At 39.2% G+C, this 24,973-nt stretch overlaps 1 protein-coding gene and 2 non-coding genes across 3 annotated transcripts; 2 read left to right on the top strand and 1 right to left on the bottom strand.

The window, feature by feature from the left end:
* Nucleotides 1-209: 209 nt before the first annotated feature.
* On the bottom strand, nt 210-11,001 carry nek3 (NIMA related kinase 3). Its single transcript, XM_041808904.1, has 14 exons — nt 10,894-11,001; nt 10,632-10,755; nt 10,214-10,307; nt 9,997-10,094; nt 9,829-9,912; nt 7,675-7,742; nt 6,666-6,752; nt 4,795-4,849; nt 4,391-4,591; nt 3,985-4,099; nt 3,325-3,477; nt 3,115-3,234; nt 2,919-3,036; nt 210-523 (listed from the first exon to the last, which is right to left on the bottom strand). The coding sequence occupies exons 1-14, from the start codon at nt 10,932-10,934 to the stop codon at nt 457-459; spliced, it is 1,425 nt and encodes a 474-aa protein (XP_041664838.1). The 5' UTR covers nt 10,935-11,001; the 3' UTR covers nt 210-456.
* Nucleotides 11,002-11,650: 649 nt separating this feature from the next.
* Nucleotides 11,651-11,723, top strand: trnak-uuu. The gene has a single exon. It is a non-coding gene; the product is annotated as a tRNA-Lys (tRNA).
* Nucleotides 11,724-12,293: 570 nt separating this feature from the next.
* trnak-uuu lies at nt 12,294-12,366 on the top strand. Its single transcript has one exon. It is a non-coding gene; the product is annotated as a tRNA-Lys (tRNA).
* Nucleotides 12,367-24,973: the final 12,607 nt, after the last annotated feature.

Genomic DNA, 24,973 nt, shown 5'->3' with positions numbered 1-24,973 from the left:
GGAAATAAGACATCAAAAGGAGCTCAAAATGTAACGACCCCATGGAGACCCAGCTGCTCTGAGTCTAATATTTCCTGCTTCCCCTCACAGGCCAAACAGAAGCCTCCAGACGGCTTCAATCTGCCGGGAATGTTATCGCTGGTAATGTAACACAACACAGCAGATGTTCAAATCAAATGAGACAAGAGAGCACACATGACTCAAACATCTGTGACAAAGAGGTTTTATGACAACAAGAGGAACAAATCTTCATCATATTGAAGTTGGAGCAGTGCAACAAGTTCACAGACATGTTTTTTGTAAACTTTGATGAAACCTGAGATTAAACAATCATCATTTATTAGAAATACTTGGTCCAACACTGATCAATGAGCTGATTTTGGCGAGTGTAAACAGTTAGTGTTTAATCATACATGAATATAAATGTGATTGTGTAGTTTGTAGAGGACTGAGTCTTTAGTTTTCTGAAACAATTCTCTCAACTTCATCCATCCAGTCACATGGGGAGTCTTCCTCAAAGTCCCTGGGAAGAGAGAATAAAATACATCACCAAAAAAATCATAGAAAAATTATGTAGTCCATTCATTCAACATGTACCCCAGAGTTTCAGAAAAATATCTTTTTACTAGAGCAGTGATTTTCACACATTTTTTGCACAAGGCATACCCTATGTCAAGTCAAAATCTCAAGGCACACCATCTTGATATCCAAGCAAAATCGCCTCTTTAAATTTTTCAGAAGTATCTTTAGTTGCTGTATTGTTGCTGTAATAATACTACGCCATTTGGAATCAACTGAATTACACAAAAACATTCTAAAATTAACATTTTTGCAGCGTACATTTCAGCCGTATCAGCCTTATGTTGATTAAAGCAATATGCTGGAACTTTATGTACCTTTTATTAGTCATTTTTACACCAAATTATCAAAAAAAACATGCATATGAAACAAACGCACAGCAAGAAAATACCAGATACATTAAAGAAAATTCTAGCTTTCTGGGAGGTTGTCCAATTTTTCGATAGTTGTATTAATCAAGCATGGTTGTACAGATTCTTATGACACACCAGTGTGCCTCGCTTCATCATTTGAGAACCACTGCACAAGAGATGCATGGATAGTAAAAATTAGGGCGGATACTGTGTTTAAAAAAAAAGAAAAAAAAAAAACAGCCATTAAGTTGATTGCTGATACCACTGCTACTGTTGTTCCTCCATCAGACATCAGCCATCATGTGACTTCTTCTGCTCAGTTAAAATCTGTTATTTAATTAAGAATTAGTAGATGCCAGCATTACATTGACTGGACACAATAGATTAGCATTGGCTTGTGGCAACAGTTCATGCCACATTATTTGTTGAAGGCTGATATTTTTGGACTGATATCAGTGGATACCGACGTTATTCTTTTTTCTTCAACATATTTCAATATAAATATGGTATAATCAGCAAAACGTCAGTATTGAGAGATTAGGGCTGACACCTTCCAGTCAATCGATGAGCTCTCATCTGACCAAAATATCTGGTTGGATAATCATGCATGTGCACATGGGGTAACCTGACACGCCACCTCAACAACTTAGACTGTTTCATTTATCTATCGCTTGAATTTAGGCATGGATGTATTTCACATTCTTCTGGGAAACCTCCCATACAAAGCGTTTGGAAAGGGCAGGACTTTTAAAAAAATTCTCGGAAGGTGAATGGATGAACATATTGTCTGTCACATTCATGACGGGCCAATCAGAGCTACTAGACAAAATGAGGTAGTAGACATGCGCAGCTTTAGAGCTATCCTCATCTATAACAGCTAGGCCCTGATGTAGTATTTGAATGGTGGAGCTTATCAGTGGTTAAAACTCAAGCCTATCAAGAGAAAAAAAATCCTATCTGCTAAGAGAAGCTTTCTGAGGGACTTTATGCTCTTGTATCAAATAAGAAATGTGGTCAAGGTCTGATTAAACTGCCGCTTTTCTACAGCTATATCCGAGCTAATCGCTACCGGCTGCAGTATTAAAAATCACACAAACTCATGCCGAAGCAGGTCGGCAGAAGAGTGAAACATCTTTTCCGTCATGACAATCTTTCAGTGCTGTTCTTTATCTAATAAAGGGGTTTGGTCCAGTTCTGATAAAACTGACATTATTTCATAGCTACATCTGAGCTGACAGCCACACTGGCAGCAGCTACTGCTATCAGCTCACAGAACAAAACCTCGCCTGCAGCAACTGCCCCATTCTCTTTAAATGACGATGATTGGTCATGCAGTCTGATATGCTGGTAAATTACACAGCGTTGGCTGGAATTAGGGGTCCTCCTGTTAATAGTTACAGTTAAGACAAAAACAATCATCTTAGGTCGTTTTGTAAGCAATGTGGTTTTAAATACTTATTGTGGCGTGATCACAGAATTCATTGCCTGTCATTGCCACAGCCGGTCAGCTCCAAGTCACTTATTTCAGTACATTACAATGAGGTTAAATAATAGATAATGATTCAAAAAGCTTGTTATGTTAACCTTTGAGTTCATTTTGACTACCAGGAGGGTGGAATGGGGAACCTGTCATGGATTAAATTGATCCTGAGACATCATGCAGGGTTTTTTAATAACATTCAGCTTTTTTCTAATACCTCAATGAACAACTGATTGGTCCGTGCATGAGTGTAGTTTCAGCTGAACAAAGGCCTATGATAGATATTAGCTTAGAGAGTTACATATCAGCACCGTAGATATGAAATATAAATTTGGAGTATAAACCAGTTTCCTTCAGGACACCTAAGAAATCAATCATCAGTAAGTCCAAACAGGATAGGGAGCCTACATGTTTCCCTTTCTGTCCCGCTCTTATGAAGCCAGTCAAAATAGATAAAATGATCAATAGTAACATCATCTTAAAAGTCATTAGACTGGGTATCTTACGTGTCCTCGTCATCAGATCGAGGCTGCAGCCGCTCCTCATCCACTTCCACCTCTGGCTCAGGACCATCGGTGTCATCACCCTGCACCTGAGAGAGAGGTCCCATAAGAGGATCCTCACCTAGAATAAATAAAATTACAAAACTTCACTTCACAAGTTACTTCTGTTAAAGTAAAATCTACTTAATGAAAAACAGACCTTTGTTTATCAAAAAGGTGCTGAAGGCCCTCTTTAGCTGTGCTTTCCCCAACAGACTCAGAAGCCTTTCAGGAGGATCTGTCTCCCATCGTCTCCTCTGCTGGCCCTCCTCCGACACATCTAGAAGAACAAAGATCAAACAAACCCTCTGAGACTGTTTATTAACCAGAGAACTTTAGTTTTTGCAAATAAGAAGGTCAAAACCTGAACCTGAAGCAGACTGAGTGGTCGATGCCGTGCTTTCAGATGAGATAAGGCTGGCATTAGTCAACATGTTCAGTACGCTGTCTGAAGGCTGGGCCGCCCATTGTTTTCGAGGACCGGGGTCTCTGCTTTCACAGGGAGCTTCAAGTGACTCCATACCTGAGGTAAAATGTAACACTGGATTATCATTATCATTGTTTAAGTACAATTTCTGGTTAAAGTTTAGAACCAAAAGACAAAACAATGAGCTAGGATGGAAAATTACAAAATTTCAAACCTTTTAGGAAGTTGTTTTTTTGTTTTGTTTTGTTTTGTTTTGTTTTGTTTTTTAACCAGGGAGCAACAAAGATGTGCTCATGATTGTAAAATATCTTTTTGGTGTTTTAACAAGAGTGTCCTGTGCTGTGATTGCAGCCAAACATGCATCTACTAAATACTGATTTAAAGGGGTGAATATTTACACAGTTACTTATTTTGACCATGATTGATTGAATCAATAAAAGAGTAAAACATCCAAGGGAGTGAATATTTTTTGTAGCCACTGTATGTAAAGTTTAAATGATTACTTTAAGACAGTGCCACATATAATGTTTCAATAGTTTCGTTTTTTGAAAAAATGTCAGTGATGTAGTTCAGAATAGCAGCGATAAATCATTATTTTCAGACCTTCAAATGTTGATGTTTTTATTAAACTTTTCTGTCCAAGAAGATCAGCCACCTTCTGTCCCTCTTCCCTGTTCCATCGACCCGTACGTCTCCCCTGTCGCTCGGTCTCTATCGCCTGTAAAAGATTCAAAGCAGGCAGTAAATCAAATGCACAACACGGCCTCAGCGGCCATCTGAACCAACAGCAGCCTGTCAAAGGTCAGATTCCATGCAGGGTCCTCACAGCTGGGGGAGTTGTGTAAGACTTTAAATTCTCACCTCTACACCGTGTTGTGACAGAATGTCTTAATGATGGATGGCCGACCATAAAATCACTTCAGGTTTCCCTGCTTGAGCGACTGTCACTCATCAGCAAGCTCTACCGCAGAAAGAGAGATGATCTTTTAAGGTGCAGGTGTGTTTTTACCTGGGAAGGCAGATGTGTGCGCAGGAGTCTGGAAACACGATGAGATGTCAGGATGGTGTGGAGGGATGGCCGGTCTTTTGGGTTTGTCTTGAACATCTGTTTGATCAAATACTGCAGCTCATACGGCAGGTGCTTTGGGAGGGGAGGGTACGCTCCCCGACACACCTTGAGAATTAGACTCTTCCAGCTGGAGGCCTGAAACTGAAAACGAGGATAACAACATTGCCACATGCCACAACATTTAAGCCACATTATTAACAGCTGAAGACACTGGGCCTCCATTGTTCTGAAACAATGCTTCACAGCATGCCACAGTGCAGTAGATGGAAACAGTAAGATGCAATAAGAACAGAGAAAGACCACTATTAAACTTTGCTATAAGAGAAGAAGGAGGGGGAGCTTACTGGGTGTCGCAGAGTGCAGAGCTCATAGAGAACGCATCCCAGAGACCAGACATCACTACAAAACACACAAACACAGACAAGGTTATTCATTCACAGCAGACGTTCGTCATGTACTGGCGCAGTCAGAGCGATACAACACTGGTTAACCCACGCACAAGTTATATAATCACTGCTGAACACCGATTGTTTTGAAAACTCCTTTTGTTGGTGAATTTATTGACACAAAAACATTCAAGGCTGTCTCATGACAGCAGCGTGTGCACAAGCCATGATGGTGGAAAAATTAAGGAGAGGAAATGCTGAGGAACACGGAAAGTCTGGAGCATCATGTGGTCTTTAACACGTTCATTACATTAATAAGCCTACCTGGGGCCTTAAGGTTTTTTCCTTAAAATACCATTTTTAGGTTTTTTATTTAAATCCTGTTGCAGCTCTTTATTCTGTAGTAGTAATAATACTAACCACAATTTCAAAAAAGTTAGCGTAAAATGTGATAAAAAGGCCAAACATGGGGATTTGCGAATCATTTTCAACCCACATTCAACTGGCTACAACACAGACACAAGACATTTAAACTAATGTTGTTTCGAGTGTTTGGACAATACACACATGTTCTGAATTAAGAAACTTTGTGAAAGAGGGGACAGGAGCATTTTCCACTGTGTTACATCACCTTTTCCTCTGACAACACTCTAAGCATCTGGGCACTGAAGATGCTAATTGTTGAAAAATTGAAAGTGGAATTCTTCCTTGTTCTTGCATAATTTACATCAAAATCTGCTAACATAAAGGGTTTACATTGTAGTGTTTTGTGCTTCATCATGCATCATACATTTTCAGTGTGAAACAGGTCAATGTAGTACCCACACTCTTTTACTGTGAAGCCATGTTGTTGTAACTTGTGTAACTTGAGTATGGCATGGTATTGTCTTGCTGAAATAAGCAGCACATAAAAGGCATCTGGATGGAAGCAAACCTGTATGCAGAGCCACTTCTGGGTGAACTGAGGCCCTAAACAGGCCGTAAACACTACTTTTGGAAACCAGGTCCCACACTGAACAAATCTGTAAAACCTTACCATTTCGTCTCCGTGTGGACAGCCAACCACATCTTTCTTGAAATGATTACGTCATACATAGCGTAGCCCAGCTACACCGCATGCGCGAGTCGAATCAAAACAACAATTGCGGATTACAGGGTTGTGTTCGTGCTGCAGAAGCTATTGAGCTTATTATGGTTTTTACAGCAAAATCTGATGCTCCTGTACCACCACCGAGAACAGCATACACAAGACGTTCTTAAATCCACCTCGGAGAACAACCAGAAGGGCAACTAGGGCAAAGTTTTTGGCAATTTTCTGTAATCTCTGTCTCTCTCTTGGTGCTTTTCCGTGGAAGCGTTACAGCGCCACTTACAGACTTGGCACATATACTACAGCGTTTTCAGTCGTTTCAGTGGTTCCGTACTTTCGCGGACATTTCCTGAAATGATCCTGTCTTTACGGAAAACTTCTTCAAAATGAAATGGAAATATATCGTTTTTGTGTCTGTGTGGACAAGGCCTCTGTTAAGAGGCCCCAATACACTGCATGTAGCCCATCCCCCTGCCCCTGCCCCCAAGACAGTTTAAATCTATGTTTTCTGTACCATTTTATTCTGAACTATAATAAACTGCACCACTGATTCTGTGCAATAATAACATTCATACAATCTGATTTATATTAATATATTCTATTCTGGTCCTGGTCCTGTATAGCCTTCTGTTTTTTCCAATAAGAAAACTACATTTCTCTAATAGGAAGGGGTATTAAAATTTTGTTATACATATTGGTAATGAATAATAGTACCAGCTGAACAGATATGCTCTCATACCTTTTGTTGTTGTATGGCTTGTTGTCCCAGATTTCTGGAGCCACATAATACGGTGTCCCAACATATGTGTGAGCGTAAGCCTTTGAGCTGGAAAAAAATTAAAGTAAAAATTTACAGAAAATTTAATTTAAGATTTAGTAGATTTAATTTATAGTAAAATTGCAAGCTGAGCATTACTTAAAACGGCAAATTACACTCACTGACCACTTTATTAGGTACACTTATTCATCTGTTTTTTAACACAAATATCTAATCAGCCAATCACACGGCAACAAACCAATGCATTGTGGCATGTAGGCATGGTAAACACAATGTGCCGAAGTTCAAATTTAGCACCAATATTGAGAAGAAAGGTGATTTAAGATTCTTTGAACATGCAATGATTGCTGGTGCCAGACAGGCTGATCTGAGTAATTCACAAACTGCTGATCGACAGGGATTTTTACGCACAACCATCTCTAGGGTTTATAAAGAATGGTCAGAAAAAGAGAGTGTCAGTTCTCTGGGCGAAAATGCCTTAATGATGGCAGAGGTCACCTCATAACAACTACTCATTACAACCCAGAGGTGAGGAAGAGCATCTCTGAACACACAACAAGTCAAAACTCAAAGCAGATGGACTACAGTAGAAGAGGACCACACTGGGTGCCACTTCTGTCAGCTATAAACAGGAAAATGTGGCTACAATTCACATGGGCTCACCAAAATGTAACAATTTATTATTAAAAAAGCACGGCCTGATCTGATAAAACTTGATTTCTGTTACAGCATTTGAGTGACATGGTCAAAATTTGGCTTTAAGACCATGAAAGTCTGCTAGACCACTATCTACACCAACTTTCTTCCCACTCTGACGCACAGTTTAAACTCGAGTAGTTTCTCTTGATCATGTCTTAATTGTTGCTGCCATGTGACTGGCTGATTAGATATTAAGAGCTGAACAGATGAATAGATATTCCTAATGAAATGGTTGATGTGTGCACATATAGTTGCCTTTGACTTCCTGTACCTGTTCAGAATACACGCTGAGCCAAAGTCCCCAAGCTTGATTGTCCCATTATCTGTCAGGAAAATGTTCTGAAAGAGGAAATGAATCAGAAGTGATGACTTAACATGAGGCAAAAATAAAAGCAGCCAACCATGTCAGAGTAATGATATTATGCATTAACAGGATAGTAACGTTGTGATCTTATCTTGATCAGCAATTTTATCGTTTTTCATTTCACTCTGCAGCGCTCACACTGATGAGCGTTTATCAACATGCATCCATCCAAGAAAATAAATCATGTAATGTTTCTTCTGAATCAGAAGGCATAATAAAAACATCTGATCTTCTTCAAAGTCTGGAAAAATCATTTAAGACTGTGGTCACCAACCTTTCCCAAAGTTAGATCTACCATGAGGTAAACAAGGAAAGTTAGATCTACCATTACAAATGTGCTAAGAAGGTTTAAATGCATGTGCTGGTAAACATTTAAGAATTTCTGCAGGCAATGAATGCTTTAATACATTTTTGTAGATAAAAAGTTTGCATTTAACAACTTATGCAGACTAGTTAGTGTTTTTCCAGTGAGGATCCCGGGAGTCTACTAGTTATGCTGGAAGGACGACAAGAAGTCAAAGGGAAGAGGAGGAAAAAGGAACAGGAATAAAAATATGTATCCTTTTTCATGCCTGTCTAACAGTTAAAGAGAGGCCTTTCATAAAATCAACAGCAGAGAGAAAAATGTTAAAAGGCATGTTTACTATTGCTGTTTTTTATAGTCAAGACATTTTTAATAAGGTTGTTTAAAAAAAAAAAAAAACATAATAAAATGGCAAAAATGTGAATCAATGGTTAAGATGAGGAAAACTTCTAGGGGGAAACAAGCATTTTTAAAGAACTTCTTTGTAATGAACTGGATTTTTTTAAATTATTATTTTGCAAGGTGGTGACCCACCAGAGGTTAATGATAATGGGGGTCCATAGGTGGAGCCAGGGGGTGGTTTACAGAACTTAAGCCTCAAAAGTTTTCTCAAAAATCCCTACCCTTTCAGGCTGATCAACAGATATGCTGCTGCCAATTGTTATGATGGATAAATACAAGAAAAGAGATCAGAATAAACAGACTCTGCTGGTCAAAATATAGAAATTTGAAACAGAAAATGCACCTTATTTTACTTCTAAGTGTATAGAAATACACTCAAGTATTAAAAAGATACTATTAAAAGTGTTAAAACAGGAACGTCTTCTGCATTTTAATAAAAATTGGTAACTAGTATCCCACAGTTTTGTTCTTTAAGAACAGTTCTAATCAAGATTTAATGCAATATTTATAACCTACCTTTTTAATGTAACTTAAGAAATGAACGTCAGACAACTTCTGTCTTTTTTAGGAGGTAGAAGTAAGAATTATTTATCTCAAAAGTTGTATGATTTCAGAAAGATGAGGACTTTTTCACTTTTATGGTGGAATTGTATTGTAATGTATAGATCTGTCGCCATTTTGAATCTATAATTATATTTAGAAAAGCTAAGAAATAATGGACATACAGCCTGATAAGCATGTCTGGGAATCCATGCTCCTACACAAGTGGTATTCAGCCTTTTTTTTTTTTTTTTTGCCCAAGGCACAACTAAGATCAAGCCAAAATATCACAGTACAGCATATCCATGTTGATTCAAAACAACCTTTCTACAAACATGTTGTTCTGACTAAAGTTGTTGTATGGTTGTAGTTATAAAATGTAGGGTTGTGCAAATTGCCATGGCACACCAAGATTTACCTCAAGGCACAGCAGTGTGCCATTGGAAAAACTGTGCCCACTACCCTCCTATGGTTGAGCAAAGCCCCAGGTATTTAACACTTCTGGCTCTACACCTTAGGGGGTCCCAGGCAAATTTTGGAATCCCCTGGTAATATCTTTTTTAAATTAGATGCCGAAATAATCCATAAGTAAAACACATTTTCATTGTCTGACTAGCTTGTTCTCACTGGAAACTGAAAGGGTGAAGGAAACTTAGATTTAGACCGAGTGCATATTTAGTGTTAAAGATGTACTTAGAATGCCTCAAAGATCTACCAGTTGATCTTGATCGACAGGTTGATGACCCCTGATCAAGAAATGAAATCTATAAACGTGTTCAAAAATAAGGAACTACAGTGTTTTGAGATTACAGTACCTTGGATTTCAGATCTCTGTGCAAAACCCGCTTTTCGTGGATATGATGTGCAGCAGAACACATCTGAGCAAACCACCTCACAATCTGCAAAAAAAAGGGTAAACATTAAAAGTGGACCTAACAATCAACAAACAGTGATTGGAGTAGTTTCATCTAGTTGACACCTACATCATCAACACAGAACTGTGTAGTTTTCTGTTTCTGGATCCTCTGGAGCAGGTCTCCTCCACTGCAGTACTCCATAACAATCCAAAGGAGGTCATCAGCTGAACAAACACAATCACAGTGTCTTGTTTAAAAACAAAACAATAACAACTTGAATGTCACGGGAGTCCAAAGGGTCTCATAATGGCTATTAAGAGATGGTAAGCCCACGTGTTAATACCTTCCAGTGCTTCTCTAAAGGCCACAATGTTTGGATGTTTCATTCTAGACAGCAGCACAGCTTCTCTCCTTGAATTTTCTAATTTGGTCTGACTCTGTAAAAATGGAAATACAGGCATGAATGAATCATGCAAGACATGTCTCAGTGGAGGCAACAATCTGGTGGGTTATCAACACAATGCAAATAACATATCAGACTCCCAGCTACAGACAGCAGTCTGGATTTGATTATAGTGCAGCACTGTAGTTCTCACGGTTCTGAAAATTCATTTTTACATATGCAGCACAGACTTTTATTATGATTTCGAATTACTTTTGCAACGTGGGGTCCTGCCCCAGTCTACTTATCTTACAGTTTGGCCGCACAGGTGTTGCTGAGGAGACAGCACCTTTACATTGTTTTCTTTGTTTGCACGTACCTTTGGTAGCTGGATTTCTTTGACCACATATTTCTCATGACTGCTCTCACTGCGGACTAACAAAGCCCGACCGAAAGACCCTTCCCCGATGACTTTCAGGACTGAGTACCTGTCCATAGGACACCTTCAACAAGCCACACAGACGAAGAATAAAAGAAGTGAAAACAATATTTCATTTAGATTCAGCAGACTTAGCCGGCTAAACAGGTATATTACGTCAAATATTATGGTTTTAATGTAATGGATTATTTAATATATTCACAGCAGTCGGTAATTAAAGACAAATTGGTTTAAATCCATCATCTCAACGGCTCGTGCTGTTTTGTTTAGCCGTTACTTCCGTATTTTTGTATGACGTAGCAAAGGTAACCAATGCTAGCTACAACCGCTGGGTGGCGGTAGAACATCGACCTTAATTCGAGGATCACAGGCGTTTCAAAAATGAACAAGAAGAAGTCAAAGTTAATGTCTGTGGTGTTTTAGTAGTCGGGCGTTGCTTTTTACTTCTTATCTTATTTAAATAAACTTTATAATACCCTTATTTAATCACATATAACCAGGAAGGCTACTTCAAAAATTACTATCAAAAGCACAGACTTGATTAATATTTTCTAGATTTTTTTTTGTGCTCAATGCTGTGACAGTGATGAGTATGCTTACCCACTGAAATTTTAAACGGCCAGAATAGGTGATTGCCTACAAGTGATTGCCTACCTTTGACAAATGGTGAAGTCCACCTGTGGGTCTAGTCAAATAATTGAAGAATTATTTTCGTTGAGAGACAGTATTTTAAAACTTGTGGGCTAAGATCAAATGTTTTATAATCTCCTACAAACAATTCTTAAGGCTACTTGTCTCAAACCAAAATACAAGAGAACAGTTTTTCCTTCACAACTGCTTAAAGTCCATCTCTTGATCAGAATTAAGGGTTAAAATAATACATTTTCCAAGGATCATCATCTTTTCATGTAACACGTGACCTTTGGGAACTATACGACGTGACGTCATGACCTTGCAGAGCCCGGATAGCTCAGTCGGTAGAGCATCAGACTTTTAATCTGAGGGTCCAGGGTTCAAGTCCCTGTTCGGGCGAGCGAAGTTTTAAAAATCTTTAATCAATTATGGAATTTACCAGTAACAGAAACAGGAAATGTAACAGCATCTCTCAGACACCCAACACTGTACTCTTGAAGTTGTCGAAGCAACATACTGTCTGCATGGAAACGGGAAACGTCTAGGTAAAGATAGATATCCAAGGTAAAACAAAAGTTTAGTACACTAAGGAGTCATAAATGTGAAAGTTTTTCACGATTGTGTTCTACAAGTTCTCCACACACCACATGAAGTGTCTGCCGGTGCACTGTTTTAATAAGTTACCGTGTTATTTGATGGTCTTTAACCGAACACATTGTGGTGTCACATTGAATGCTGATTTGATTGAGTTTCCTCAAAGAATAAATATTTGATACCTATATTAGACATTACGTAGACAAATTTAACAAAGCGGCATTTTCTCGATATCTGTTATAACTTCCTCAGACACAGGCGCAGTCATCAGTTAACATGGTCACATTTCGAAACATTACACCATTACCCTGTCGCGATGGATAGAAAACAAATGGTCACGTGATTTAGATTTCAATCTAAAACAGACATGTCAGAGCCCGGATAGCTCAGTCGGTAGAGCATCAGACTTTTAATCTGAGGGTCCAGGGTTCAAGTCCCTGTTCGGGCGAGCAAAGTTTTAAAGAAACTGGCTGTTGAAACTGGAAACTCAACAAAAGTTGATGGTTATGTTACTAACTGTCCGTGATCTCTGAACAATGGTGTTGCCTGGCGCAGTGAAACTGCAGATTAAGAGTGAACTAGAATATTCCACTAGATCATGGTTCTAGTAGATATCAGACAGTATCAACACCTATTTTGGATAAAAGAACGAAATAAAAAGAGGACTAGGAACTAGACTTACTACCAAAAACTGAAGGCAAATTCAAAATCAAAACGTTTTTTTTGATGTATTAGATAGTAAACTGCAGTATTGAAAGGATTCCCTCCACTCCTATGATATGGACCTCTTATGAAATAAATGTAGTTTCTCTAAGTTTCAGTATTTTTGCATACTACTGACATAAGACAACAAAGATTATACCATTTGAAATATGTGGTATTGAATGAATGAATCAAAAAATAAGTAGAATAATCAAAATAGTGAAAATTTGGACAATCGTTCACAGAACCAATGACAATAACCATTTGACTAGTTTCTTGAAATGAAGCCTGCTGTACATATCAGTCTAACACTCTGCAGCTATTCTCTTTACCTTTTCATGTTAAAAATGTTTTATTCAGATTCACGTCTCTTTCTTATTCATAAAGTTGTGAATAAGAAAACCTGGATCTCATTTGTTTGCTGCATTTTGAAATAAACTGATCTGACCAAGACACATTTTACTTTATGCATGCTACATCACGAATAACTTTCAGTTGTCTTACTAGGCACATTACTCCAGGACAACAACACTGTTTATTGTGCTATTGGTTGCATCTTTCTGTAAAAATCTGGTCGGGTTTCTTTCCACAAGTCTGGGACGTCAAACCCAATCCTCCTGTTTCCAAACAAAAATGGAAGTTGATAACGCACTAAGACATTGTTTATCCATGAAAAATGTAATAGAGGAAGGCATTGCCGTTGGTCAGGACTGTACAGCCAATTGTGCGAAAATGGGAGTTGCAAAACGTGCTTTTCTTTGTCTCAATGACAGAGAAAAACTTTTAATCAGCAAGCGCCTGCTTTTGGTCTCAGTTCAGTTCTTCCTCCACTCCTAAACCCCTGTGTTTGCTGGATGTGCATTCTGAGCTAGAGCAGTGCTCAAGAAAGGGAAAGTGAATTTCAGAGTCAGTCTGAGTGATTTCTAGCAGCAATTAGTCTGTTCCAGCTTCTTGTTACACCCAACTCGGTCAGTTTCATAGACACTTTCTAAAGTACTCTCCTATTTATATATTTCCTCTCATCTAAGAGATGAGGGATGGTCGGTCATGTGCTCATTTCCTTGAGCATGAAATTTATTAGAAATTCACTTCAAGAGTGCTGCTTCCCAACTCTGCTGCCTGCCATGTTCGGTTCTTCCATCTCTTGTCTTTACTCGTGCACAGATATAACAGAATGGAAGAAACCAGATTTGATAGCATACATGCACTGAATAATCAGATTATTGGATGAAGAGCAAAGTGTCTTATCCAGGGTGGGGTCACAGTGGCAGCAGGCTAAGCAAGTCAACCCAGACATCTCTTTCACCAGCGACATTTCCCAGCCTCGCTTTCAGTGCACCCAACCCTGCGCTCAACCCTTGAGTGATAGGCCTACAGGGTAGGGGCTCCATGTTTCCTCTTGGGCTGAACCTGACCTGGCCCCATGGGGAGAAGGCTGGCTTTTTCATAATTTTTTTTCCATGATTTTTTGTCATTCTTTTGTCATGGGGCATGTAGGCAGCTCACGAAACCAACGAGATCTAACAAATGAGATTGAGTAATTCATTCTGGAAGAAGTTCGGCTGGAAGGAATTGGGCTGGAGAGCGGAAGGTTGCTGGCTTGAGTCCCGGTGGGAGCAGAGCTGGACCCTGTCCTGGTAGCTGGAGAGGTTCCATTGCGTCTTGAGCACTATTGAAATGCCCTCGAGCAAGGCACTGAACCCCCCCAGCAGCTCACAACAGCGAGCGAGGCCATCACTGTATGTTTGTGTAATATGTAAAAACAACAGGAACAGTGTAAACTATACCTTTGGGGATGAATAACTTACGACTTTATTTAGTAATAACATTGTTTCAATGGATAATGCAATGCATATATATAGTTGAATGCAATTCTACATTATTTCAATGTTGATCATATCATAGTTGAATCAAGGTTGATTCATTGTCCGAATTGATTGGAAATTCAACATTATTTCCATGTTGATCATAGCAAGCACTTTCAATGTTTTTGTCAATGTCTGACATCAATGTTGATTGCAGTCTTCAGCCTGATAGTATCACAAAGTTGATTCAATCACTTTTTGCTATCTGGGCACAGTCAATACCTGATGTCAAATTGAATTTTTTCATGGGAAAATATCTTAGTAATCTTGAGATAATGAGCTAAATGAGTCAAGATCTGGAGAGAAGAAAAAACATCAAAATTTAGTCAGTTTCACTGAAAAAAGGGATAAAAAATAATTTTGGGGTATATGTCCCTCAAGGCCTTCTTTAAGTGTAACCCATAGAGACCAGAATGTGTGGCATAGAAAATGAAGGCCTGATTTTAATGCATTGATGACTGTGTTACACTGCAGTTAGGTCAATTAATCCATTTTCTTTGCTATCATATAATGAGAATGCTGCTCAGGCCCGTAAAGCCATTTTCCACAAGAACTGCATTTGAATGGTGTAATGAGAATAAAGTACTGACAAAAACATATTGCAGACTTAACATTCACAGTTAGATTACATAACCCAGTCAGCCTCCAAGTCTGTTAAAAATGTATGTTCTAATTCAGAACCAGTCAGCACAAATGTTAAGTGTCCGTGAGTAGTAGTTAAGCTGCTTAAATTTGCAAATGCACTGGTATGGCCCATTTATTTCCAGCAGCATTCCCCGAACATCTTGTGCAGCTTTAACCAAATGCTTTAAAGCCAAATGATAGCAAAGTGGGTCCAAATGTCTTATATTTGCCTCATTACTTCCTGGCAGTGCTATGGTTGCACCTTTCAGCAAATAGTGTTCCAATGGAGGAAAATAAAGGCCATAATGAGGTAAATATCGTGCAACAGTTTGTCTGCAGCTCCTGAATGTGCGGCACAGGCTGTTTGCAGAGATGTGATGAACATTTTATGCTTGTCTTGTAACTGTGCCTGTTAGCTTAATTTTGAAAGAAACTATTTTCAAACCACACTTGAGTCTACTCTGGCACAGAAATGATGGCGTTATTTTCATGGAGCTATTTTGACTTGTTTATTAAGGCGATTTTTACACCTGTTAAATAAGGAGGTTAATCAGAGGTAAATCTAAAGTGGGCCAACTAAATCCTCCAGCTATACAATTTAAAGGAGATTAAATTAAAAGCAGGTAGGGACATGAAAAGACTGAGAGAGAATATGCAGATTTTGTTAGTAAAAGCTTCATGCAGCTTGGTTCCTGAATCTTAAAATCAAAAAGCCCTGTTGCATGATGGGATGGATGAAGGGTTAAATAAGGGTCATGGGACTGAGGGATAAGAGCTTTGGGGTGAAGAGACCAGGGTAAGGTTCATGGATTCATATATGGAATGAGTTTGAGGAACATGATTATGTTCCTGGACCAAATGAATAAAACTACAACTGCAATTCCAAAAAAGTTGGGACACTTTGTAAAATGTGAATAAAAACAGAATGCAATGATTTGCAAATACCATAAACTCATATTTTATTCCTAATAAAACATAAATTACAAATCAGATGTTTAAACAGAGACATTTTACTATTCCATGAAAAATATTAGCTCATTTTGACTATGATGGCAGTAACACATCTCAAAAAAGCAGGGACAGGCCAACAAAAGGCTGGAAAAGTAAGTGGTACTGTTAAAAAAACAGTTGGAGGAGCGTTTTACAACTTATTAGGTAAACTGGCAGCAGGTCAGCAACATGACTGGGTATAAAAGGGACATTCTACAGCAGTGATTCTGAACTGGTGGGTCGGGACCCATAAGTGGGTGTCAAGGTTGTTTCCAGTGGGTCACCAATGCATACCAGGCAAAAAGTGGCAAAAATGTATGGAAGCTCTAAGGGAACACATAGTACGTCCAAACATTTTTTTAAACATTTTCCTGTGGTGAAAAAATGATCACATTTTCATGGTATTTTGAGAAAACAGAATGAAATGAAATGTATGCATGCATGTCTTTCTGTATTTTTGTGCTTTATAGGCATGTTTGTTTTGTCTGTTTCTTCAATAAAGCTTTTTTTCCATATAGGGTCCAAACTGCAATATCTGTCTTTATAAAAAACTGAGTGGTTGAACTATTTCTTAAATTTGGGACACAGTTTCTCATAAGTGGGCAGAGGTGGTTCCTGGTCCCTGGCCAGTTGAGACCCACTTTTCTAGAGAAGTAGAGTCTCTCAGAAGTAAGATGGCAGAGGCGCATCAATCAACAAAAAAAAACCCACCTCTGAAAATTGAGGAACAATTTCAGAAAAATGTTCCCCAATGTAAAATAGTGAAGACTTTGAAAATCCCACCATATACAGTATATAATGTCATAAAAAGATTCAGAGAATTTGGAGAAATCTCTGTGCACAGGGGACAAGGCTGATGGACAATACTGGAGGCTTGTTTCATCAGGTGGAACTGCATTAAAAACAAGTTAAAGGTGCAGTGTGTAGAAGTTGGCAGCATTTCGCCGAACAGAAACGATGTAAATGCGATATAATATTTATATATTTATGTGAAGTATGTTAAAATAAGTGTACAGCCATCCCCTTAAAACTTTTATTTTCTTTTTACAAAATTAGAAAAAAGCTTTTTAATTTACATTACCGCAGGTCGTGCTCACAGAGGCTGACATAACAAACCGCCATGTTGTCTACAGCAACATTTTTTGGGACAGAAAAAGCGAAATGCAATTTTTAGATACGAACCTGCCCGCCTGTCCTGAAATCTACCTGGAAGGCAGGCGGAGAAGAAGACTGACCTATAATCTATAAAAATAATGGTTACAAAAATGAATGAATAAGCCCTCACCTTGTCACTGCTGTAAATGATGTCCGGCTCACGATCCTTTTTGGTCTTCACAGGCTCTCGTCGCTGAGTGATGTGATGTTTTGGTAACAGATGGGCTCATTCTAAAATCTGATCTAGATGTTGCTAAAATTCCAATTTCTACACACTGCACCTTTAAAGCTGTATTATGCAACAAAAGAAGCCACATATGAACACGATCCAGAAACGCCTCCGTCTTCTCTTGGCCAAAGCTCATTTAAAATGGACTGAGGACAAATTGGAAAACTGCTCTGTGGTCACATGAATCAGAATTTCAAATTCCTTTTGGAGACCACGGATGTCATGTCCATTGGATTAAAGTGGAAAGGGACAATCCAGCTTGATTTTAGGGGGATAACTGAAAAGCATCTCTGATGGTATGGGGTTGTATTAGTGCCTATGGCGCGGGCAGCTTACACATCTAGAAAGGCACTGTATATGCTGAAAAGTATGTAGAGGTTTTAGAACAACATATGTTCCCATCTAGACAATGTCTCTTTCAGGGAAGGCCTTGCATGTTTCAGGAGGACAATGCTCCACATCCATCACAACAGTATGGCTTCACAGTGGAGGAGTCTGAGTGCTGAACTGGCTTGCCTGCACATAGTACATTGGGTGCAGTTGCCTATAAAGCTGCTATTTTGCATCATAGTAAATCATTTACACACAGCCAATTATCTTACCATAACTTTTCTGTAGAGACGGCTGCAAAAGGACCAGGTTGTACAAGAGTTTATTATGTAGGCGCTGACCACATGTTTGAAAGTATAATGGTGCGGGGACATGGAATAAAGATTGTTTCTACAAGATAAGGTGTCTTTTTATGTCTGTGTTGTGCTGAGAACATTTACATGCAGAATCATAACATATGGCATCAGTCAGACACTGTGACACGTGTCTCTAGTTTATGCTGCTTCACAAGTGACAGACGGCTGACAGGAAGCATCTGTGGGGTAATAAATATTCAAGCAGGATGACTAAAGAGCCTCCTGTGGGGGGGCTTCTCAGTGCTGGGGTTGGCCCCCCTCTGTGGACTTGCTCGATAAACAGGACTACATTAGAGACTTTATTATTGATTTCTTTCTAAATTCATAAAGTATTGATAGACTGTCACTTCAGTATACTACATAAACAACTTTATTCTTGTTTTGGCAGAGGATAGTGAAATATATTCAGAAATTTGTTAACTCTACAAATCAAAAACACAGGCGAGGGCTGTGAAACCAGCAGGAATATTTCTGTGATGGTGAAATATTTGCTGACCTCTGTTACAATCTCTCATCTGTTAGTAAAGTAAATCTACATATTTGAAGTTATAAGTGAAATGCATGTTTTCTACCTGAAAACAATGTGATGTATTACAGATTTGATTGCAGAGAGGCCAGGAGCTGCTGTGTAAGGTATAAAAGGGAATAGATTCTAAATAGGGTGTTGGACTGTTGTTTTTTTTATGATGCAAGGAGGTGCTGACATGTACAATTCTGCACTGATGCAGTGAAAGAACACTTAAAGTTTTAATGCTAGGTTCTGGTTATTATTAAGATATTAATAATTATCGTTAGAATTATTAATATGAATTGTAAATCAGGATCAAAAATTGACGGGGCACCACCTGAAAACAGGGAACGTGAACCAAAAAAGGACCAAAAATCAACCCCCGAATTAAGACTGAAATAAAAATAGTAGGACTCGTACCGTCCTTCTGGTGATGGGAGAAGAGTTGCATGCCCTTCTTCGATACTGGTGGGCTTTCTGCAGTACTCATGTCCACATGACATTGAAGGAGGGGAGAAACCCTTCGTACTCCACCAACTGTTTGCTGACTGCACAAAAGTTAACGGGGAAACAGAGTAACAGGCGAAGGCAGCTGCCGTTCAAGGCTGCTAACAGGCAATGGTTCGTCCAATGAGGGGGAGTCAGGGGGGCTTTTTATCACCATAGACCCTCTGCAGAGTCTCCTCAGGTCTCCAACAATCAGAGACTCAGAGATGTCTTTTCACACCTTGATGGTCTCGGTTTTTGTCTGAAATTTCCCTTCAGAACAACAAAAACGGGTGTTAGCAATGTTTGCTAAGTCTTAGTCTTTGTTGTCCACATGGCTGATTTCCAACAACATAATTGCTTATGGGGTACTAATGTAGATTTATTAGATGTTCAGTCTTTTTATTGGACCAATACAGTTTATTTATCTATTTTTAATATGTTAAGGCGTCTATGTTAGCATTGATTTCTTACAAATTTACTAAGTGATAAAGAAGGTAGTTCATATTTATTATTACTGTTTGTCTTCATTGATGAATAGGAACCACATGCAGTAGTCCTCTACAGATAAATTAGTAAGCAGCTCATAATGATGCATCATGAATCATCATGCTATTTATTGTATCCTTTATTTAGCCAGGCTGGTCCCAATGAGATCAGAGAGATCTCTTTCAAGGAAGATCTAGAAGTTCTAAGTTTGAGAAATGTAATATAAAGTATCAAAGCTGTATTTAAATAATAGATCCTACCCACCCTACTGTTTTTGGCACTCTTCTGTTGGGTTACCAATCATACCAATCTGACCCTAAAGGGTAAAAGCTAGACTCACTGCAGACTATTGATTGGATCTAAGGATTTTCAACTCTTGTGAGATGATGTCACGCTATTATGCAACCGATACGGCCATCAGTATCAGGCTTATACCCCTGTCTTCCAAATAAGGTAGGATTGGCTGTGGAAATGATCTGGGTTAACATCCATCCATCCATCCGTTTTCTACACTGCTTATCCCATTTGGGGTCACAGGGCGGTGGAGCCTATCCCTGCTGTCATTGGGTGAAAGTCAGGGTACAACCTGAACTGGTCTCCATTCAACCACAGGGCTCCACTTAGTAATAGAGAAAGATAAATGAAGCTTAGCTTAAATTAAATCAGCTGGTATGGGAGTCTCTTCACTTAAGCTCTGAGCCAATCCCATCCTGCCATAACCTCTCTCAATCCAATCATCCTGCTGCTGTCATATTTTATAAACTGTTCTCCTCTACTCTGCAGTCAGTCTGCGGTTTCAGTGCGACCGCTCCAACCCTCCTCCACCCCAGCCACCTCCATTACAACTCATCTGTGTCCAGGTCCATCTCTTCCACGCTCTTTTGTCCCTTCATTGCCACCACTAAGAAATCTAATCAAATCTGTTCTTTGAAGTCGGATCCTCGTCTTGTCCTACATCCCTCCATTACCATCTTATCCTGCTTTCTACCTCAATACCCCTTCAAATTCATAAGGACATCACAATGGTGTCTATTTGCATAAGACATTTCGTATTTTCAAACAAACTACAATTTCAGTATTTTGTTGCTCTGATGGTGACACACATCAGTGGATAAGAGAAGGGATTGCTCAGGCTAATTTGCTCATTTGGTGTCTGAAAGAATTTGTGTCTAGAGTTATGCAGCTGATTGATTTAATAAAGCTGTTCAAGAGAAATAGGGCCAAATATAATCACTGCAACACCATTAGAATATGCAATGATCCAAAGAGAAAGAAGAAATTAACTGGGAGAGTCAGTTTGATTATTAGTCTGATAAAAGGACACACAGCTGTATTGTAAAGCAGCTTTGTGTTTGTGAAGGTGACATTGTGAGATAATTGAAAGTTTATCTGAACTTTAAAGTTTGTTTGAGTATCACAGAACAGAGGTTTTATCGCCGCTCTTAACCTGGGATCAGGAGTTGATCCCTTGATAATTATCCTGGATTGTGTCACCTTGTCGCTCTGTTTCATGTCATTGTCTTCACTGCTGTTCACCTGTTTATTCCTCACAGGCTCTGGAGAGGGATCATATCGCCTCTTCTGTTTTAATGCAGAGAAAACCTGACCAGTTTATCAAGTTCAGACAATTGCAGTGGCAATTACATAGTGTTAGGGCTACAGCAGTTTCAGAGAATTTATCAGAAAACAGAAGACCAACTTGACTATCAGTTCCTGGAATACACCAAAGTCTGGACTTCCATATTAAAGAAAAAATCCTGATTGCCTTGGAGGAAATGACCAGGGTTTTTCCACCATTCGTCTAGAGGAAAACTGCAGTCCTGTTATTTAAAATTGTGAAAAAATAAGCATTTTAATCTGACTTTGGGTTGGCTGTGCATAAAGAGGCAGTAAAAAGTCAAATATCCTTTAAAATCGCAATGACCAAAGTTGTCCAGTAGGAGGCAGAAGAGCACAAAAACAGGCATGCATGCAAACCATCCGATGAAGACGTTTTAAGGTATTTTCCCATTGCATTCATGCTTCATACCACATGCTACAGCAAAGTATGGCCATGTATTATTCATGCTTGTCCCTTGATAAACCCTTACCTTAAAACAAGCTGGTAGCCTGTGTGTGACAATACTCACAATGTTTTCTGGATTTGTGTGGTATTTTCATCTGGTTCAGTTGTGAGGTATTTTGGGACTTTTACCACAGGATTGTGCCACGTGCAGAATATGTGGTAAATTGTAACAGAACCTGTGGTACAATCCTGTGGTCGATGTCCTGAGAGGCCACAAGTCTCAGACAGAAATACCAGAGGAAATTGTCACAGGAAAGGAGGACCATTAACTACAATATGAAAATACCTCAGATGTCGGGGTACCACAGAACATATGGGCAACACCACATTCCTTCATACCATTCATACTTAGTGGAGCAAGTATGTAGCAAAGTACAAGTAACAAAGTACCTGGATGCATACTGGATTGGCCTGAGTCTTTGAGTATGAGATACCCCACAATGCATTGCAGCCCCTCAGTCTTTTCAGTGGTGAAGCTTGCCAGACAGCACAGAAGCAGCATTAAAATTAAAGCAACCTTATTGCATTACGTTTTATGTGTGATCAAATAATATACAAATAATGATAGACCTGTTTCTGACATCAATGTCTGGCCTGCCCCAGCCCAGATGACAAAAGAGATGTTTACTTTCTGGATGCCATTGCTAAAAAAAATGTTAAACATGAGTTTTAGAAACCTGCAAATCATTTTATAAAGTACTGGTGGAAAACAGCATTTTCAATATAAATATCTAATTTGCAACAGAAGATCTGATTAGGCTGATGCTAATGCTAGCAAATGCCAGTTTAACAGTTTAAAGTGTGACAATAATAACTGGTGATATTCAGACAACTGAGATGTTAAAAACAGAAAAAGTACTTGTGAATCTTGAAGTAATTTTCCATGAAATACATGTCTTATGACATTCTGGCTTTATTTTGTCACCCACTTTTCATTAATTTTATTTTTATTTACTTTTAAAGCACTACAAGGTCTGGCTCCAGTATATGTAACAGAACTTTTAACCCCCTATGAGCCAGCCCGCACCCTGAGGTCCTCGGGTGGGGGCCTCCTGGTCGTTCCAAAGTCGAGACTTGTAACAAAAGGTGACAGAGCCTTTTCCATCGGGGCCCCTTGACTTTGGAACGACCTCCCTGAGGAGAAAAGGCGTGCAGAAACAGTCACTGCTTTTAAATCACTTCTTAAAACCCATTTTTATAGACTTGCTTTTACGTGATGTTGTCTTCTTACTCATTCTTATCCCTTTAATCATTGTTCTACCTTTTTTAATCTCAACTTTAATTATTACAGTACTGCTACTTCTACTATTTTACTGTTACTATTATTGTAACTATTAACTCTTTACTGCTTCTGATTTTTAGCTTAACACCTTTTACTGTTCTTGTCCATGCTTTAATATCTCTTACTCCTTTTACTGTTTTGATTTTCTATATCCTTAAGTTTTTATCCAGGTAAATCTTACTGGTTTTTGTTTTCATCCTCTTGATCCATGTACCATTTTAGCGTTTTCCTTCCTCATACTTATTCTCTTACATTTATTTTTTCCTTTACAATTTTACCTCTCTTAATGTTTTTAGTTTTTATTGCTTCTCTTTTACTTGCCTTTTAAAACGTCATTCCCCTTGGTCTCGGGTTTTGTAGTTGGGTTCCTGTGTTGGCTGGGTACTCGTTTGTTCTTTGTATTTGATGTCTTTGTTTTAATGACGTCTCGGTTCTGGCGATGTCATGTGAAACATATCAAAACTCTTATGACTTCCATGGATTTTTTATTTCTTACAATGTCTCATTACTAATGTTGTTTGGGCTGAACATATAGTCTGGATTTTGATCTTGTTTAGTTTCTCTTCCCTTAAGTGTTCTCCTACTGTTGTTGTTTGTTGTCTTTATCTTTTTTTGCTGGGTTCTTCTTGTTGTTTTTCTGCATGTCAAAGCGCTTTTTAAAAGTGCTCTATAAATAAAGTTATTATTATTATTATTTACCAGAAGTAGAAGGTATACATACAGTAATATGCAGAACTTTCAGGCAAGTGTGAGGCTGAAGGAAGGCAAACATGTGGATTGCCACTGGTAGCAGAATCTCATCTTGATATCTCTTTGCATTGAGGTTACCTCCAATGATGACAAGCACTGTTTTTTCCAGTGGGGGAGACGCCACCTCACACCGTCACACTGGCCACTAAATTCCACCAGATACATGTTCAGTCGACGACAGAGCAGGTAGGTTTTGGTTTCGTTGATGTGAGTGCTTCAGCCGGCCCTACTGGCAAAAATAGAAGTCCAGCGTGTCTGCTGGACTTCTATTTTTTGCGGATGCTGGAGCCTTGCGTATAAATTTAGCACAAAACCAAATTCAAATTCCAGGTTAAATTTAAGAATAAAACACTCCATGTTGATGGAAAATACCTGATCGTATTTCACTGCATTGATAAAACGTCATAATAGGGAGTAGCAAAGCCTGTAGGCAAAAGGAGCAAGAGGAAGCAAATTTATTCATCAAAAGGTTACTGGCCCATGTTAGAAGCACAAACATCAGCCTGAAAGGACAAACCAAAGACAAATCCAAGCAAGTCCACCCTTTGGCAGCTCCTGCAGTTCAGAACAATAGCTTCATGTGTGTTTATGTTTTTATAGCATGCCAGGAGTATTGACTCACACAGCCAGATGTGATTCTGTACCTACCACGTGAACTCCTCGGTCCCGCAGGTCAAGCAGTCTGGCAATGCTGTGCACAGAAAGCAGAGTCAGTAGGTGTTGACAGACGTCAGCGTCGGCGCCCAACATATCTGCTGCGGAGGGCTCCGGACTGCCAGAGCTCTGCTGGAGGAGAAATGCAGAGCAGCGGAGCTGGTGGAAGCTCTCTCATTGACTGAAACTAAAACCTATCTGCTCCATTACCGTGCGGAGCGGAGACGGATTGAACACATATGGTATATTTTAGAGGTGAGTCCAACTGCAGCGCAGCCATTACGGACCACAGACAGACCCTGTGGAAGTCCAGGGTAACAAGATGTTACTCTATCGGTGCAGCAATCAGCACAGCGTTCTCCACATCTTCTCCACACTTTGACCCTATGATCCAGCTGCTGTAGCAGGATCTGGACTCGTTGCTAAACGTAATGTTTTTCCACATGTTCAGGTTCCTGTGTGCGAACCTTCTGCTGACTCCAGCGCAAATGGGCCTAATGGTGAAGGGCAGTCAAGGCAAGCCTCTTGGAAGCCCTATGAGAAAAGAGATTGGCTAAGTGCAGTCTGTTC

Source organism: Cheilinus undulatus, linkage group 2, assembly GCF_018320785.1.
Source record: "Cheilinus undulatus linkage group 2, ASM1832078v1, whole genome shotgun sequence".
Classification (NCBI taxonomy): domain Eukaryota; kingdom Metazoa; phylum Chordata; class Actinopteri; order Labriformes; family Labridae; genus Cheilinus; species Cheilinus undulatus.
The sequence above is the reverse complement of the archived record's forward strand: the minus strand, read 5'-3'. Positions and strand labels throughout refer to the sequence as shown.

Coding starts and splice junctions, on each gene's coding strand:
- nek3 (XM_041808904.1), bottom strand. CDS start 10,934: ATGATGGATTTAAACCAATTTGTCTTTAATTACCGACTGCT. Junction 10,095..10,213: donor CTTTAGAGAAGCACTGGAAG/GTATTAACACGT, acceptor GTGTTTGTTCAG/CTGATGACCTCCTTTGGATT. Junction 7,743..9,828: donor ACAGAGATCTGAAATCCAAG/GTACTGTAATCT, acceptor TTCCTCTTTCAG/AACATTTTCCTGACAGATAA.